The sequence below is a fragment of the Montipora capricornis genome, chromosome 5 (genome assembly GCF_036669925.1).
Source record: "Montipora capricornis isolate CH-2021 chromosome 5, ASM3666992v2, whole genome shotgun sequence".
NCBI lineage: Eukaryota > Metazoa > Cnidaria > Anthozoa > Scleractinia > Acroporidae > Montipora > Montipora capricornis.
In genome coordinates this window covers 2,521,179-2,539,893 of record NC_090887.1, presented here as the reverse complement: position 1 = coordinate 2,539,893, position 18,715 = coordinate 2,521,179, and the positions used below count along the sequence as shown (strand labels likewise).

General features: G+C 43.2%; 3 protein-coding genes across 4 annotated transcripts in view; 1 reads left to right on the top strand and 2 right to left on the bottom strand.

Annotated features, from left to right (window-relative positions):
* The window catches only part of LOC138050146 (uncharacterized), a 2,196-nt gene extending 1,419 nt beyond the window's left edge, over positions 1-777 (bottom strand). Inside the window, exon 1 of the mRNA XM_068896609.1 lies at positions 1-777. This exon is cut by the window's left edge and continues 1,419 nt beyond it. Coding sequence (XP_068752710.1) covers positions 1-777 — 777 coding nt within the window.
* Positions 1-18,715, top strand: part of LOC138049092 (uncharacterized) — a 36,934-nt gene that overhangs the window by 9,825 nt on the left and 8,394 nt on the right. Inside the window, exons 2-8 of the mRNA XM_068895219.1 lie at positions 5,548-6,280; positions 7,091-9,065; positions 9,168-9,965; positions 10,596-11,855; positions 12,738-13,367; positions 14,124-14,957; positions 15,588-18,098. Coding sequence (XP_068751320.1) covers positions 5,585-6,280; positions 7,091-9,065; positions 9,168-9,965; positions 10,596-11,855; positions 12,738-13,367; positions 14,124-14,957; positions 15,588-16,861 — 7,467 coding nt within the window. The 5' untranslated portion in view covers positions 5,548-5,584 and the 3' untranslated portion in view covers positions 16,862-18,098. The remainder of the gene's footprint in view (positions 1-5,547; positions 6,281-7,090; positions 9,066-9,167; positions 9,966-10,595; positions 11,856-12,737; positions 13,368-14,123; positions 14,958-15,587; positions 18,099-18,715) is intronic.
* The window catches only part of LOC138049094 (protein PopC-like), a 47,973-nt gene that overhangs the window by 24,173 nt on the left and 5,085 nt on the right, over positions 1-18,715 (bottom strand). The gene's annotated exons all lie outside the window — the stretch shown is intronic.

Genomic DNA, 18,715 nt, shown 5'->3' with positions numbered 1-18,715 from the left:
CGGGAAATAGCCAAAAGCAGGTCCGCTCGAAGATAATTCGTCCCACCATCGCATCACATTTTCCAGTGTACCACTCCCTGTAGCGTCGTCTGCAAACCAGCATTGTTTAGCGGAGCTAGAGGTTTGCAGTTGAACAATTAATGGTTGTAAACTGACAGCATAGAGACTCATCGCTACCGGGTCTCCTTGAGTGGTTCCTTCAGCTGACTGTAACTCTTTTCCGCCCATGATGAAGAGCCGGACATGGCTACGGTAGGTGTTGATTGCATAGGTTGCGATTGATGGACAAAGGATAGTGATGTTGTGAAGAGCAGCTGCTCTATTCAAAGAATTAAAGGCATTAGATGCGTCAATTAGCAGCACCGCATCGGTGTCGTCGGCGTCAAATATGCTGTGCATTGAATGGACTGCTGCCTCGCTGCCACTTTTGTGTCCTGCGCAAACCTGCAGGGAGCCACACGCGTCGATCACGTCTTGTTTGGTCACACTCATCACACACTTCCCCATTATCCGACGTATTACTTCTCCGACCCCTATGGGTCGCACTTTTCCTTCTCCTTTGTCGAGTGGTATCAGACGATTAGCCAGAATAGCTTCGATGCTGCGAGGATCCACATACTCGGTGCATAGCTTTTTCGTCATAGTAGCAATAGCGGAGCAGAGGTTTGTGCCTGACTTTTTGAAGGATTTACAAGCCATCATTCGCCGAAATCCATTAGAATCAACTCCTGATGGGCCACCCGAACCTTTCGTTTTAAAGGCTGCTTCCCTAACCATCTCCTCATTTATTTGCTGGAAAACAGAGTCAGGCACTTGCTCTGTTGGACCAAACACAAGAGTTCCGAGCTGGGCTTCCTGTCCTCTGGATGTTTTTCCCGTAGCTGTTTCATTACGTCATCAGTTAGAGACAGGACTCCTCCTTCGTTCTCACCACTCAGATATCGCAGAGCCGATTTAATTTGTCCTGACATGACAAGGTTAGCAAAAACCCTAGCACTGTCTGGCTCGTTCTTTCTGTGGGAACTGATAAGGCGCCTTTGAATAGCGCGGCCTTCGCGTAAAAGAAAGTCGATTTCACCTCTATTCCATTGATCGAGTCGTTTGCCCAAGCATTCTTTGTGATCCTTCGCCTTTGACTTTTGGCTAGGCTTTTGGAGGCCAACTGCTAAGAGAACAATGGCGGCTTTCAGAGCGATATGTTGCAATGGCGATTCATTATTCCAATCATTGATATGCTCAGTGAATTTGTCGATGAATTCCCTCCCTATCTTCCCATAGGGAACAAGAAAGGTATTTTTTCGCCACTTGACGATCTCATCATAGGCATCCTCAATGGTCGACACATTCACTGTTATTGGTCTCCCTTCAGGATCTTGGCCCCAAAACACACTCGATGGGAAAAGAAGATGTTTATATTCGGGTAGCTTTCCTGGTATCGCAGCCTCATTGTTGTTACCCGATATGACTGGTTGATTACATTGTTCAGGCGTCTTAGCAGTAATTAATCCTCTAGTGTTTTCGTAATGAATAGGAGCCTGTCCCCGGGGACGTTGCATGGTCTGCTCTTGATCTTTCATATGTAAAACACCAGCCTGATCGAAAGAAATATGCAAATCTAACTCCGAGCATTTGTCTGCATTCCTGTTTAATAAATTTTCCAGCCCATTTTTTGGTTCAGGATGTATTGGAGCTTCTATACTTGCACACACACCATCGCTTGAAGTACTCTCTAGGTTTCTGTCCGCTTTCGTTGCGTGGTCGCGAAGATTTTGGGCTGATAAACCCAAACCTACGTAGCCCAGGTCGTCCCACAATTCTTTCATAATGCTCATGTAGCCTTTCTTGCGCCCGTTTCTAAGAAGTGGCGGGTTTTCTGAGTTGGTCAGTCCTATAGCTTTATCCTTGCATTCTAATAGATCCTGGACCATATTAACCCTAATCATAATAATAATATTAACCCTAATAATAATAATAATAATAATAATAAAATTTGAAAACATCGTTGAAGAAAATTAGACTAGATTGCACGGTATTACTACAAAAAGCCTCCTTGTTGGGAACGGCAAGAATCTTGAGAAGAACACTAGACACCTAAGGCCATAGGTCGTGGCTTGATGCCTAGTTTACAAACCACGTTAACAACATATCGTGTGAATAAACGAAATACTACTACTACTACTAATAATAATAATAATAATAATAATAATAATAATAATAATAACAATAAGCCGTTTATGGATGATGATGTACATAGTATCTTATTTGCATTATTTTTTAAATTTCTTTTTCTTTTTTATCGTTTATAAGGATCATTCTATTAATTTTGCTACTTTTTTTTTTTTTAGTTTCACAATATTACACCGTAATTTGTTAGATTGACCATAGTCATAAGGTTTTATAGGATAGTTACATGAGCACCATTGCCCAGGCCTACAGGCCAGCAAAGGTTGTAAAATCATTTGAGGATATTTCAGTAAAGTCTCCAATAATAGTAACAATAATAATAATAATAATAATAATAATAATAATAATAATAATAATAATAATAATAATAATAATAATAATATGGAAATGAGACGTCCTATCCTGCCTACCCTCAAAATGTCGGTGCAATGCAAGTCCCAGGGCCATAGTTCTGATGGTTCAAACTCCCTAGGCCTCTCCTAGCCAAACAGGTACCATATTTGGATTTTGGGTGCAAGTGGGAATTTCTTCGTGCCCCCTTTCCTGATAACCAATTTGTTCTTGTCAGACCCGAGAGTGACTAGTATTTCGATAAGACTTGGTGGCTTGGTCGCAAGGCAAACAGGCATTACTGTGGCTAAATAAAAATAAAACACTGGCAGCAGTGAAACATTTAAAACCAACGCATTTTACGAAGATTTGACGTTTCGTTTGCCTCGTATGCTAGGAATTAATTAACAAAGCAACAGGTTCTCACAGCTATCCATGACATTGAAAGGTGTCTAAAGTTCCTGGATCAATAAGGTTTCTTTAAGTTTGCAATGAAAGTCAGGCCCGTTTAAACGTCGCATTTTACATGTGCCGAATTTAATGCAAATGAGCGAAAACTATAGATTTTTCTCATTTGCACTAGATTCGGCACATGTGAAATGCAACGTTTAAAACAGGCCTCAGTTCTGCCCGACACTAAAATGTCAAAAATGATCCCACTTGATGTTGTATCCAGTAGTTTTCATATGATCAGCAATGGCTGTCGTCTCGGTCCATAATCCCGCAAAAAAAGAACTTGGCCAATATCCAGCCATCTTGACCAAACAAGCTTGGTCAATAACCCATATACATTGTGACTACCATAAGTAAGAAACTCAGTTACTGTAGTGATTAATCGGACCTAATTACGAAAGGAGCAGCGTTTCGAAGGTAATGCTCTTGATTTCTGATTTATTAATGACTCAGCGGTTAAGTGTTTCTTGCAGCATATTCCAGTGTTTGCTGGCAGAGTAGCAAAACGAGTGCAAGCCATGTTTGGTCGATTTCACTCTAGGGATGCTAAGGCAGCGTATGCCACGCAGTTTATAAGAGGCGATCAATAGCTCGTTAATTTATCAAGGGGCTAGACTGTGAAAAGATCGATGGATTAAGATTAACATGTCGTGTATTCTACGATTGTGTAGACTAGGCCGATTAATTGTTGGTTTTCACTCACGTGATCAACAGCCATGTTTTTCAACGAAAACAATAGAAAACGTTTGCATAATAACAGAGTTAAATTCCCGGAGGATTTGGTCGGGGATCCAACATGGCCGCCGTTTCTTTGTTTAGGGCCCCAACATGGCGGCCGTGACGTCATTTGAAAACCGATAATATTTTCTAAACGTGTATCGTAGCAATCATGATAGTCACTAAAACTGAATAAAACGTAAGCATCTCTCGTTGATCTCAAGTTTGCGGTAAGGATGCCAGATAATTGAACAGTAATTGAGGCAAGAGAAAAGGAAAGAACTTAGCACAGGTAGGAGATGTTTATGGCGCTTCAGCACTTGCAGTTGGTTATCAATTCAGATACATGTTCATCGAAATTGAGGTCACTGTCAATAGTGACACCTAGCAGCTTCATGGAATGACTGATGTTAATACTTTTACCATTTGAGATAGAACAGAATGTTGCAAGGACACTAGAGCGACATTTGTTGACATTAAGACACATGCCGTTAAAAAAGATTGACTTGCATTTCCGCTGCATCTCAACTAAAGGTAAAAAAAGGTAAAGTCACTTTATTTAGCGTCGTAGGTTCCTTCAGCTGCGAGGCCTGTATCAATGGAACCTGACAGTGCTCCCTTTACCGCCTCCCTCTGTCAGTGCTACGTTTTACGGGTATCTAAAGCTATAGCTTCACGGATCAGAGGAAAGTCGAAACAGGTGTTGAAGTCACCAAGGATTGAACTGGGGACTTCTTGTTCGGAAAGCCACGCACTAATCAACTGAGCAACGCCTGCTCCTCAGATGAAAGGAAATGTACAAAATATCATTCATGAATTTGCTAAAAAGTAAGGGTCTGAGTACTGATTCTTGGAGGACACCTTGAACAATTCTTAACCAATCTGAAAAAGTGTTCTCAACTTTAACCTTCTGAAACCTATCAGCAACATAGCTTTCCATCAGTAGAATGCTATGCTCGGATAGACCATAAAAATGTAAAAGTAAATGCTTTGTGTATACAGTAATACACTTGGCTATTAAGGTAGTTCACAGGCACCCCCACTTTTAATAAACCCCTAGCTGAAAGGAGGGAACCAGTTAGCTATCTACAAAGCGAGGTAGGGTGAGTCCGGGACAACCGTAAACAAATCCAAAGCAGAGGTGGAAAAGGGATTTGAACTAGGGGCAACGTAAACACATGCAAATCCAACGCCCTAACCACTGGACCACGGCACGGACTATAAGCTGTGCGTTAGGGTTGGTCGCATTTTTCTCAGGTTCAGTCTCTGTCCACTCCGCTAACTCTTACATAAGGTTTAGTTTTTGTGTCTAGAAACAATTGAGTGTTTCACTGATTTCTGATTTAATTTTATTTTGATGATTGAAAAAGGATTGACTGAAATGTCGAAAGACTAATTGCATCTTTGTAATCTGCATTCAAATTTCTCCAAACCAGAGTAGCGTCAGGATATGTCTTAATTTACAGATTGACCATGAGATCTTTTTAGGTATGTTGACACTATACCAGATATCTCTTGCGCCGAAAAGAAAAAGCATATCGGTTAGATATGCGGTTAGGGCTTTTGTTTACAGACAAAAGTAACGTTTTCGCCCCGGTTTCTGCGACCGATGGATTATACGCCGCTTCAGCTGAAAATGAATCGTCATCATGAACGGATAGGTTTCTGTGTTGTAAGCGAGGCAAAAGTCGGCGACACAGAGAGAGTAATGGAACTCATTCCCTCTGTACCTTTGAAAAAATCGGTTTCAGACATCAAAGCTTTGAAAAGCAAAACAAGGAAATAATATTTTCAGTCTTTCCCCGTAAGAGAAGAATGAAATGAAATCCGCTTATTGTATTTATTCATTTATCTTGTATTTAGATCCTTTTTGGCAATGCTTTATTAGCACCAATTCGTGATGTCCTTGCACCCTTATCGTGACGAGGAGTTAAATCATTTCAAGTGTTTGTCCCTGGTTTTAAATGAATTCCCAAAGGCTTTACGTCAGACTTTTAAGACGATGTGGGACAGCACTATTGGGCATCGCCCTGGCTTTCAGCTTTGGGATGACTCCACTGCTGTGAGAAATCTCTTTGTATCTACAGAGGGAGGTACAACTAAAGTTCCTACACACCAGTCGTATAATGAATGGGATTGCACCGCCTTATTCCAAGCTACCATCTTTGCAAAGTCTTTCAGGAAACATTCCAAAACCCTCGCTGATTTCTATGTGAAGCCCTGTGCTGTTCCTTATGGAAGTTTTCATGGATCTGTGTTGAGTCCAGTAGGAGATAATGACGAAACCTTTGCACTGGCTATTGATCAGCTTCGGCGCTTGAGGAATGCAGTTTGTCACTCTTGTCGCTTAGAGATGGACAAGGCAACATTTCACCGTAACATTCAATACGCTAAAGAAGCGTTCAAAGCTCTGGGAATTTCAACTGCACCGATTGATGCAATTGGAAGTTTGACTGCATCTGACTTTCCAATAGCAAAAGTACGTTTGTTGGAACAGCATGCAAGGGAAGAGAATCAAGCGTACATAAAATGTTTAGAGAGTAGAAATGCAGATATGCAAGAGATTAGGGATTTCTTAACAGCCATAAAACAGAACGTGGAGATCCTCGCTGCTACCAAAGGCGAGGTCGCTAGGTTGGAAGAAATGATCGAAGACTGGAAAACAGAGCAAAGGGAATGCAATTTGGCAGGCGCAAAGGTTTGTACAAGGGTAGCGGAGCATATGACCTCAGCTGTGGAGGACTTGAGGATGCAAGTGGAAGATTTAACAGCGTTATTGAAGGAGATCCATGGGCTTAAAAAGAAGCAAGATAATGAACGGGATACAGAAGCGGAAAAAAAAGGTAAAAAGTAGGACTTAACTGTTTTTATGCCTCTTTTTACAACAGCAGTCGATAGCAATAGGCGTGACAAAACACACAGTGTTTGTCAATGAAAAGATGATAACAGTACAGGCAGATCTTCCATGTATCAAAGAAGCCATATCTCGCATGGTTTAAAAAAAGCCAAAAAAATCACATAAAGTAAAAAAAAAAACTCTCACTTATTACATTTGTCCCAGAGCAAAGGTAATGAAAGCCATAGGTTAATTTCTGAGATGGCGTCTCAAACTAATTTTCTTTCCTTATTATAACTAGATAATTTATGCAGTGAAGAGGAATTTGTTCAGTGACGTCATCTCCGGAATGTGGCCAATATTGCATAGGGTCTGTATTAGTTTAAATGGCCACAAATGAGTTCAATGCATCAAAAAGGAAACGGGAAATATGTCTGCTGTGAGTGACAATTTATCCTGATTAAGAATAACATTTTAGGTTATGAGCACAAAGTTGAGATACTGTTTGTTCTTTCTTCTTGATATCTTCTCTTCAGTTTATAAAGTCTCAACGAGACAAAGGATATCCAGAAAAATAAGCAATGTCTACTATGTGTTTTACTTTTGCATTACAAAGACATCAAGCCAACAGTCCCAAGATCTTGTCTTCCCTCAATGGTTCCAAACTTCACTGGCCGACAAAGTGAATGCCAAGAGATCGTGGACATCGTGAGTTCCGAACATACCCGAATTGTGTCAATCTGGGGCTCACCAGGATTCGGAAAGACATCGGTTGCAATAGCGGTGGGGCACCAATTGCAGTCTCAAGACTTTCCTGTTTGTTTCCTTTCATTACGAGGACTTCAGACAAAGGCAGATCTGACATCAAAGCTTTTCAGCCGCGTAAGGCAACCCACCGCGAGTCAGAGATCAGTACCTCAGCCTCTGTCTTTTGAAGATGATCTAATTGAGACCCTCGGAAACATTTCAGATTCCCTCGTATTTATTCTTGATAATGTAGATGATCTACTAGAGAGTGGCGTTCAAAAAGTAAAAGAAGAAGTGCTGCAACTATTTGAAGAGATTCTCGCACGAAATGAGAAGATAACTCTGGTGGTGACTACACGAGAATCATTTGAGTTTATGAACTTGAATTTCCAAGGTCACAGATCAATAAGAATAAGGCCACTGGATGACACCTCATCTCATACTCTAGTTCGTGAATTAGTGCCAAATGCTAGTCCCGATGACTGCGCAAGAATTGCCCAAATATGTGGGTGTGTGCCGCTTGCAATGAGGTTAATGTGCTCTTTCGTTTGTGAAGATGATGTTCAACCGAGTCAGCGTTTGATTGAGTTCACTGAATCCGCAACTGAAAGTATCGTCGACATCTTGGACAATCCAGATTATCTGTCTAATCAAAGGTTGCAGTTCTTATATGAATCATCCTTCTTCAGACTTTCCCCAGCAGAAAAAGAAGCATTTGTGTCTTTGTCTGTTCTTCCGGGGTGTTTTACCACGGATCTCGCCTCAGCTGTAATGAATGTCACGGGGGAGATTGAGGCCAAGAAAATGTTGCAAAGACTACGAAGAAAATCCCTTCTTGATTCAAACTCCCAGTCTGGAACATTCACAATGCATAAGCTCCTTCAATCATTTGCTAGACAAACAGGAGAACAGCGGATGGAAGAAACAGTGGCAAATGCAAAGTGCCGTTTCCATGCGCATTACATTTCTCGTTTCAAGAAATTGAATGATGAGTTTCTAAATGGTTATTCCATGGATGCATTCATTGCATTCTATGAGGAAAAGCAGCATTTTATGGAAAGCCTAGTAGACGGTTGCATAGATTCCAGGATAGCCGAGAATGTTGTTAAAGTTTTGATAAAAGCAGAGTTGTTTCTGGAGTCGTTGTTTTGGTGTTGTAGTGAAGCGCACAATTTTAATAATATCTACGATTCGGCCTTAAAAGCAGCCAATGCTCTGGGAAGTGCACATTACCAGAGATGTTTGCTAACTTCTAAAGCGTTTCGTGAAATTACTTGGGGAGCAAAAGGAAGTGCAATGCAACTTCTCAAGAAGGCACATGAAATCCAGTCGAAATCTTGTCCGGTTTCTGATGATGAAAGGAGTAAATATTTGTGTTATTTTGGCATCTGTGAGCTTGCTATCGGCGAGGTTGAGAGCGGGATACAGTGCTTGCAAGAGGCTCTTCCTTTAATGCTTGGAAGTGAAGAGCACAAAATTCTAAGGCTCGTTGTTTGCCAAGTCATTGCTGTCTATTATCAGTTCTTAAACGACCACTCTACTTCAAGTTACTACTATAACAAAGCACGCAAGGAATGCAGTTCCGCCGCAGACGAGCAACTGGTTGTTATTCCACGTCAGGGATGCAAAGGAAAAGAACCAGACTATAGGAAACCGCTTCAAATAAACACTTGTAACTTGAGTAATTGGCCAATGCAATTCCTCGTTATATTTCACGTCATGGAAGCTGCAAAGAATTTCTTCGACACTGACACCATGCAATTTGTAATCAACCCTGCCCTTCAAGTATTAAATGATCTCAAAATTAATTCCAAAACTCCTTTTCACTTGCTTCATTTCTGCGGTAATATAGTCGCACTGGCGTCAACATTCACCGAAGAAGGTATTGTTGGATCAGGTTTCGAAGAATCCGTCGTTCGTCACCAAGCAACACTCGAGACTTTTAAATATAGCTCTTCAGCCCCAAAGGAGAACGTTGATTCAACCAGTCGTTCTCAACAATGCAAGAGGCCTCTCGCAGCGTTCTACTTACAACTCGGTGACTTGCACCACAGCAAGAAGAACTACTCAAAGGCTCTTTATTTCAAAAGGTTTGCGCTTGATATCCAAATAAGAAAAAATAGATCTAGACAAGATACAAACGAATTCTTAGCCCATATCTACCATTCACTCGGGGCGACACAGCATTCATTAGGTGATTTTACCTCTGCTCTGCAGTCTGCCCAACGGGCATTAGATGTGCGGATAAAGCTGTTCGGAGAAGATCATGCAGACACAGCTAATAGTTACAACAATCTCGGGACGACACAGCATTCATTAGGTGATTTTACCTCTGCTCTGCAGTCTGCCCAACGGGCATTAGATGTGCGGATAAAGCTGTTCGGAGAAGATCATGCAGACACAGCTGATAGTTACAACAATCTCGGGACGACACAGCATTCATTAGGTGATTTTACCTCTGCTCTGCAGTCTGCCCAACGGGCATTAGATGTGCGGATAAAGCTGTTCGGAGAAGATCATGCAGACACAGCTGATAGTTACAACAATCTCGGGACGACACAGCATTCATTAGGTGATTTTACCTCTGCTCTGCAGTCTGCCCAACGGGCATTAGATGTGCGGATAAAGCTGTTCGGAGAAGATCATGCAAGCACAGCTGATAGTTACCATTCACTCGGGGCGACACAGCATTCATTAGGTGATTTTACGTCTGCTCTGCAGTCTGCCCAACGGGCATTAGATGTGCGGAAAAAGCTCATCGGAGAAGATCATGCAAGCACAGCTGATAGTTACAATTCACTCGGGGTGACACAGCATTCATTAGGTGATTTTACCTCTGCTCTGCAGTCTTCCCAACGGACATTAGATGTGCGGAGAAAGCTGTTCGGAGAAGATCATGCAAGCACAGCTGATAGTTACCATTCACTCGGGGTGACACAGCATTCATTAGGTGATTTTACCTCTGCTCTGCAGTCAAAGCGACGGGCATTAGATGTGCGGATAAAGCTGTTCGGAGAAGATCATGCAAGCACAGCTGATAGTTACCATTCACTCGGGGTGACACAGCATTCATTAGGTGATTTTACCTCTGCTCTGCAGTCTGACAAACGGGCATTAGATGTGCGGATGAAGTTGTTCGGAGAAGATCATGCAAGCACAGCTGATAGTTACAACAATCTAGGGACGACACAGCATTCATTAGGTGATTTTACCTCTGCTCTGCAGTCAAAGCGACGGTCATTATATGTGCGGATAAAGCTGTTCGGAGAAGATCATGCAAGAACAGCTGATAGTTACAACAATCTCGGGACGACACAGCATTCATTAGGTGATTTTACCTCTGCTCTGCAGTCTGCCCAACGGGCATTAGATGTGCGGATAAAGCTGTTCGGAGAAGATCATGCAAGCACAGCTGATAGTTACCATTCACTCGGGGTGACACAGCATTCATTAGGTGATTTTACCTCTGCTCTGCAGTCAAAGCGACGGGCATTAGATGTGCGGATAAAGCTGTTCGGAGAAGATCATGCAAGCACAGCTGATAGTTACCATTCACTCGGGGTGACACAGCATTCATTAGATGATTTTACTTCTGCTCTGCAGTTAAAGCGACGGGCATTAGATGTGCGGATAAAGCTGTTCGGAGAAGATCATGCAGACACAGCTGATAGTTACAACAATCTCGGGACGACACAGCATTCATTAGGTGATTTTACCTCTGCTCTGCAGTCAAAGCGACGGGCATTAGATGTGCGGATAAAGCTGTTCGGAGAAGATCATGCAAGCACAGCTGATAGTTACAACAATCTCGGGGTGACACAGCATTCATTAGGTGATTTTACCTCTGCTCTGCAGTCTGCCCAACGGGCATTAGATGTGCGGATAAAGCTGTTCGGAGAAGATCATGCAGACACAGCTGATAGTTACCATTCACTCGGGGTGACACAGCATTCATTAGGTGATTTTACCTCTGCTCTGCAGTCAAAGCGACGGGCATTAGATGTGCGGATAAAGCTGTTCGGAGAAGATCATGCAAGCACAGCTGATAGTTACCATTCACTCGGGGTGACACAGCATTCATTAGGTGATTTTACCTCTGCTCTGCAGTCTGCCCAGCGCGCATTAGATGTGCGGATAAAGCTGTTCGGAGAAGATCATGCAAGCACAGCTGATAGTTACAACAATCTCGGGATGACACAGCATTCATTAGGTGATTTTACCTCTGCTCTGCAGTCAAAGCGACGGGCATTAGATGTGCGGATAAAGCTGTTCGGAGAAGATCATGCAAGCACAGCTGATAGTTACCATTCACTCGGGGTGACACAGCATTCATTAGGTGATTTTACGTCTGCTCTGCAGTCTGCCCAACGGGCATTAGACGTGCGGATAAAGCTGTTCGGAGAAGATCATGCAAGCACAGCTGATAGTTGCAACAATCTCGGGACGACACAGCATTCATTAGGTGATTTTACCTCTGCTCTGCAGTCAAAGCGACGGGCATTAGATGTGCGGATAAAGCTGTTCGGAGAAGATCATGCAGACACAGCTGATAGTTACAACAATCTCGGGACGACACAGCATTCATTAGGTGATTTTACCTCTGCTCTGCAGTCAAAGCGACGGGCATTAGATGTGCGGATAAAGCTGTTCGGAGAAGATCATGCAAGCACAGCTCATAGTTACCATGAACTCGGGGTGACACAGTATTCATTAGATGATTTTATCTCTGCTCTGCAGTCTTTTCAACGGGCATTAGATGTGCGGATAAAGCTGTTCGGAGAAGATCATGCAAGCACAGCTGATAGTTACCATGAACTCGGGGTGACACAGTATTCATTAGGTGATTTTACCTCTGCTCTGCAGTCTTTTCAACGCGCATTAGATGTGCGGATAAAGCTGTTCGGAGAAGACAATGCAACAACAGCTGATAGTTACCATTCACTCGGGGTGACACAGCATTCGTTAGATGATTTTACCTCTGCTCTGCAGTCTGCCCAACAGGCATTAGATGTGCGGATAAAGCTGTTCGGAGAAGATCATGCAAGCACAGCTTATAGTTACCATGAACTCGGGGTGACACAGTATTCATTAGATGATTTTACCTCTGCTCTCCAGTCTTTTCAACGGGCATTAGATGTGCGGATAAACCTGTTCGGAGAAGATCATGCAAGCACAGCTCATAGTTACCATGTACTCGGGGTGACACAGCATTCATTAGATGATTTTACTTCTGCTCTGCAGTTAAAGCGACGGGCATTAGATGTGCGGATAAAGCTGTTCGGAGAAGATCATGCAGACACAGCTGATAGTTACAACAATCTCGGGACGACACAGCATTCATTAGGTGATATTTCCTCTGCTCTGCAGTCAAAGCGACGGGCATTAGATGTGCGGATAAAGCTGTTCGGAGAAGATCATGCAAGAACAGCTGATAGTTACAACAATCTCGGGACGACACAGCATTCATTAGGTGATTTTACCTCTGCTCTGCAGTCAAAGCGACGGGCATTAGATGTGCGGATAAAGTTGTTCGGAGAAGATCATGCAAGCACAGCTCATAGTTACCATTCACTCGGGGTGACACAGCATTCATTAGGTGATTTTACGTCTGCTCTGCAGTCTCACAAACGGGCATTAGATGTGCGGATAAAGCTGTTCGGAGAAGATCATGCAGACACAGCTGATACTTACAACAATCTCGGGACGACACAGCATTCATTAGGTGATTTTACCTCTGCTCTGCAGTCAAAGCGACGGGCATTAGATGTGCGGATAAAGCTGTTCGGAGAAGATCATGCAAGCACAGCTGATAGTTACCATTCACTCGGGGTGACACAGCATTCATTAGGTGATTTTACGTCTGCTCTGCAGTCTGCCCAACGGGCATTAGACGTGCGGATAAAGCTGTTCGGAGAAGATCATGCAAACACAGCTGATAGTTACAACAATCTCGGGACGACACAGCATTCATTAGGTGATTTTACCTCTGCTCTGCAGTCAAAGCAACGGGCAATAGATGTGCGGATAAAGCTGTTCGGAGAAGATCATGCAGACACAGCTGATAGTTACAACAATCTCGGGACGACACAGCATTCATTAGGTGATTTTACCTCTGCTCTGCAGTCAAAGCGACGGGCATTAGATGTGCGGATAAAGCTGTTCGGAGAAGATCATGCAAGCACAGCTCATAGTTACCATGAACTCGGGGTGACACAGTATTCATTAGATGATTTTATCTCTGCTCTGCAGTCTTTTCAACGGGCATTAGATGTGCGGATAAAGCTGTTCGGAGAAGATCATGCAAGCACAGCTGATAGTTACCATGAACTCGGGGTGACACAGTATTCATTAGGTGATTTTACCTCTGCTCTGCAGTCTTTTCAACGCGCATTAGATGTGCGGATAAAGCTGTTCGGAGAAGACAATGCAACAACAGCTGATAGTTACCATTCACTCGGGGTGACACAGCATTCGTTAGATAATTTTACCTCTGCTCTGCAGTCTGCCCAACGGGCATTAGATGTGCGGATAAAGCTGTTCGGAGAAGATCATGCAAGCACAGCTTATAGTTACCATGAACTCGGGGTGACACAGTATTCATTAGATGATTTTACCTCTGCTCTGCAGTCTTTTCAACGGGCATTAGATGTGCGGATAAACCTGTTCGGAGAAGATCATGCAAGCACAGCTCATAGTTACCATGTACTCGAGGTGACACAGCATTCATTAGATGATTTTACTTCTGCTCTGCAGTTAAAGCGACGGGCATTAGATGTGCGGATAAAGCTGTTCGGAGAAGATCATGCAGACACAGCTGATAGTTACAACAATCTCGGGACGACACAGCATTCATTAGGTGATATTTCCTCTGCTCTGCAGTCAAAGCGACGGGCATTAGATGTGCGGATAAAGCTGTTCGGAGAAGATCATGCAGACACAGCTGATAGTTACCATTCACTCGGGGTGACACAGCATTCATTAGGTGATTTTACCTCTGCTCTGCAGTCAAAGCGACGGGCATTAGATGTGCGGATAAAGCTGTTCGGAGAAGATCATGCAGACACAGCTAATAGTTACCATTCACTCGGGGTGACACAGCATTCATTAGGTGATTTTACCTCTGCTCTGCAGTCTGCCCAACGGGCATTAGATGTGCGGATAAAGCTGTTCGGAGAAGATCATGCAGACACAGCTGATACTTACAACAATCTCGGGACGACACAGCATTCATTAGGTGATTTTACCTCTGCTCTGCAGTCAAAGCGACGGGCATTAGATGTGCGGATAAAGCTGTTCGGAGAAGATCATGCAAGCACAGCTGATAGTTACCATTCACTCGGGGTGACACAGCATTCATTAGGTGATTTTACGTCTGCTCTGCAGTCTGCCCAACGGGCATTAGACGTGCGGATAAAGCTGTTCGGAGAAGATCATGCAAACACAGCTGATAGTTACAACAATCTCGGGACGACACAGCATTCATTAGGTGATTTTACCTCTGCTCTGCAGTCAAAGCGACGGGCAATAGATGTGCGGATAAAGCTGTTCGGAGAAGACCATGCAGACACAGCTGATAGTTACAACAATCTCGGGACGACACAGCATTCATTAGGTGATTTTACCTCTGCTCTGCAGTCAAAGCGACGGGCATTAGATGTGCGGATAAAGCTGTTCGGAGAAAATCATGCAAGCACAGCTCATAGTTACCATGAACTCGGGGTGACACAGTATTCATTAGATGATTTTATCTCTGCTCTGCAGTCTTTTCAACGGGCATTAGATGTGCGGATAAAGCTGTTCGGAGAAGATCATGCAAGCACAGCTGATAGTTACCATGAACTCGGGGTGACACAGTATTCATTAGGTGATTTTACCTCTGCTCTGCAGTCTTTTCAACGCGCATTAGATGTGCGGATAAAGCTGTTCGGAGAAGACAATGCAACAACAGCTGATAGTTACCATTCACTCGGGGTGACACAGCATTCGTTAGATAATTTTACCTCTGCTCTGCAGTCTGCCCAACGGGCATTAGATGTGCGGATAAAGCTGTTCGGAGAAGATCATGCAAGCACAGCTTATAGTTACCATGAACTCGGGGTGACACAGTATTCATTAGATGATTTTACCTCTGCTCTGCAGTCTTTTCAACGGGCATTAGATGTGCGGATAAACCTGTTCGGAGAAGATCATGCAAGCACAGCTCATAGTTACCATGTACTCGAGGTGACACAGCATTCATTAGATGATTTTACCTCTGCTCTGCAGTTAAAGCGACGGGCATTAGATGTGCGGATAAAGCTGTTCGGAGAAGACAATGCAGACACAGCTGATAGTTACAACAATCTCGGGACGACACAGCATTCATTAGGTGATATTTCCTCTGCTCTGCAGTCAAAGCGACGGGCATTAGATGTGCGGATAAAGCTGTTCGGAGAAGATCATGCAAGAACAGCTGATAGTTACCATTCACTCGGGGTGACACAGCATTCATTAGGTGATTTTACCTCTGCTCTGCAGTCAAAGCGACGGGCATTAGATGTGCGGATAAAGCTGTTCGGAGAAGATCATGCAGACACAGCTAATAGTTACCATTCACTCGGGGTGACACAGCATTCATTAGGTGATTTTACGTCTGCTCTGCAGTCTGACAAAAGGGCATTAGATGTGCGGATAAAGCTGTTCGGAGAAGATCATGCAAACACAGCTGATAGTTTCAACAATCTCGGGACGACACAGCATTCATTAGGTGATTTTACCTCTGCTCTGCAGTCAAAGCGACGGGCAATAGATGTGCGGATAAAGCTGTTCGGAGAAGATCATGCAGACACAGCTGATAGTTACAACAATCTCGGGACGACACAGCATTCATTAGGTGATTTTACCTCTGCTCTGCAGTCAAAGCGACGGGCATTAGATGTGCGGATAAAGCTGTTCGGAGAAGATCATGCAAGCACAGCTCATAGTTACCATGAACTCGGGGTGACACAGTATTCATTAGATGATTTTATCTCTGCTCTGCAGTCTTTTCAACGGGCATTAGATGTGCGGATAAAGCTGTTCGGAGAAGATCATGCAAGCACAGCTGATAGTTACCATGAACTCGGGGTGACACAGTATTCATTAGGTGATTTTACCTCTGCTCTGCAGTCTTTTCAACGCGCATTAGATGTGCGGATAAAGCTGTTCGGAGAAGACAATGCAACAACAGCTGATAGTTACCATTCACTCGGGGTGACACAGCATTCGTTAGATAATTTTACCTCTGCTCTGCAGTCTGCCCAACGGGCATTAGATGTGCGGATAAAGCTGTTCGGAGAAGATCATGCAAGCACAGCTTATAGTTACCATGAACTCGGGGTGACACAGTATTCATTAGATGATTTTACCTCTGCTCTGCAGTCTTTTCAACGGGCATTAGATGTGCGGATAAACCTGTTCGGAGAAGATCATGCAAGCACAGCTCATAGTTACCATGTACTCGGGGTGGCACAGCAATCATTAGATGATTTTACCTTTGCTTTGCAGTCTGCCCAAACGGGCATTAGATGTGCGGATAAAGCTGTTCGGAGAAGATCATGCAAGGACAGCTTGTAGTTACCATTCACTCGGGGTGACACAGCATTCATTAGATGATTTTACCGCTGCTCTGCAGTCTTTTCAACGGGCTTTAGATGTGCGGATAAAGCTGTTCGGAGAAGATCATGCAAGGGCAGCTCATAGTTACCATGTACTCGGGGTGACACAGCAATCTTTAGATGATTTTACCTCTGCTCTGCAGTCAAAGCGACGGGCATTAGATGTGCGGATAAAGCTTCTCGGAGAAGATCATGCAAGTACAGCTCATAGTTACCATGAACTCGGGGTGACACAGCATTCATTAGATGATTTTACCTCTGCTCTGCAGTCAAAGCGACGGGTATTAGATGTGCGGATAAAGCTGTTGGGAGAATCTCATGCAGACACAGCTGATAGTTACCATAATCTCGGGGCGACACAGCATACATTAGGTGATTTTACCTTTGTTCTGCATTCTGCCTAACGGGCATTAGATGTGCGGAGAAAGCTGTTTGGAGAATCTCATGGAAGCACAGCTGATAGTTACTATGAACTCAGAGTGACAGCATTCATTAGTTGATTTTACCTCTGCTCAGAAGTCTGCTCAACAGGAATTAGATGTGCGGATATAGCTGTTCGGGGAAGATCATGCAAGCACAGCTGGTAGTTACTATGAACTCGGGGCGACACAGTATTCATTAGATGATTTTACCTCTGCTTTGCAGTCTGCTCAACGGGCATTAGATGTGCGGGTAAAGCTGTTCGGGGAAGATCATGCAAGCACAGCTGATAGTTACTATGATCTCGGGGTGACAGCATTCATTAGGTGATTTTACCTCTGCTCTGCAGTTTGCCCAACGAGCATTAGATGTGCGGATAAAGGTGTTTGGAGAGTATCATGCAAGCACAGGTAATAGTTACCATTTACTAGGGGTGACACAGCATTTGTTAAGTGTGTACCTCTTTTCCGCAGTCAAAGCGACGGGCATTAGATATGCGGATAAAACTGGTCTGAGAAGATCATGCAAGCAGTGCTGATAGTTACCATTTACTCGGGATGACACAGCATTTGTTGGGTGATTTTACTTCTGCTCTGGAATCTGCCCAGAGGGCATTAGATGTGCGGATAAAACTGTTTGAAGACGATCATGGAAGCACAGCTGATAGCCTCGTTATCATTTACTGTGGATGATACAGCATTCGTTAAGTCATTTACCTCTGCTCTGCTTTCAATGTGGGCGGGCATTAGATGTTAGAAGTTTGGAGAAAGCTATTGGTAAGAATCACTTTAGCACTTCTTAAAACTACAAGGTTTTTTTGGGATCGCGTGGCATGCGTTATATAATTTCATTCTCAGCTTGTGTCCATTTAATCAGACTACTTGTAATATATAGCTAGAGAAAACGGTTTGAAGTAGATCTAAACTGTGGCTAAACTCACAGAATAGTTGAGCCAGTGATTACACTTGTTCTTCGCATTACCACATTTTTTTTTTCCTTTGAAGGAAACGGTGCATTTAAATATTAATTATTTCGAATGAAATCGTTAAACGATAAAAATTGTAGCTACGATTATTTCATTAAATTGCTTGGAATGGGTTAGTGTTTAAGAAGAAAACATTGTGAGATAAATTGTGTTTGCTTTGATTAGTTAACGACGCGTTTTAGTACTTTTGTCATATCATTTAAATTGTATGTAACAAATGCTTCTGCAGCTAAAATTAATTGTGCGTAACGAATGGTGTTGCAAGGCACCAAGCTTTTTAGAGTGAAGTGTGTTTATCATTTCTAGTAGTGTAGAGTTATCCTTATATTTACTAGTGAGTGATTCATGATTCAGGAAAGACTTGATCTTGCGTTTAAGTTAAGAAACAATATGTTAGGAGGCGCCACT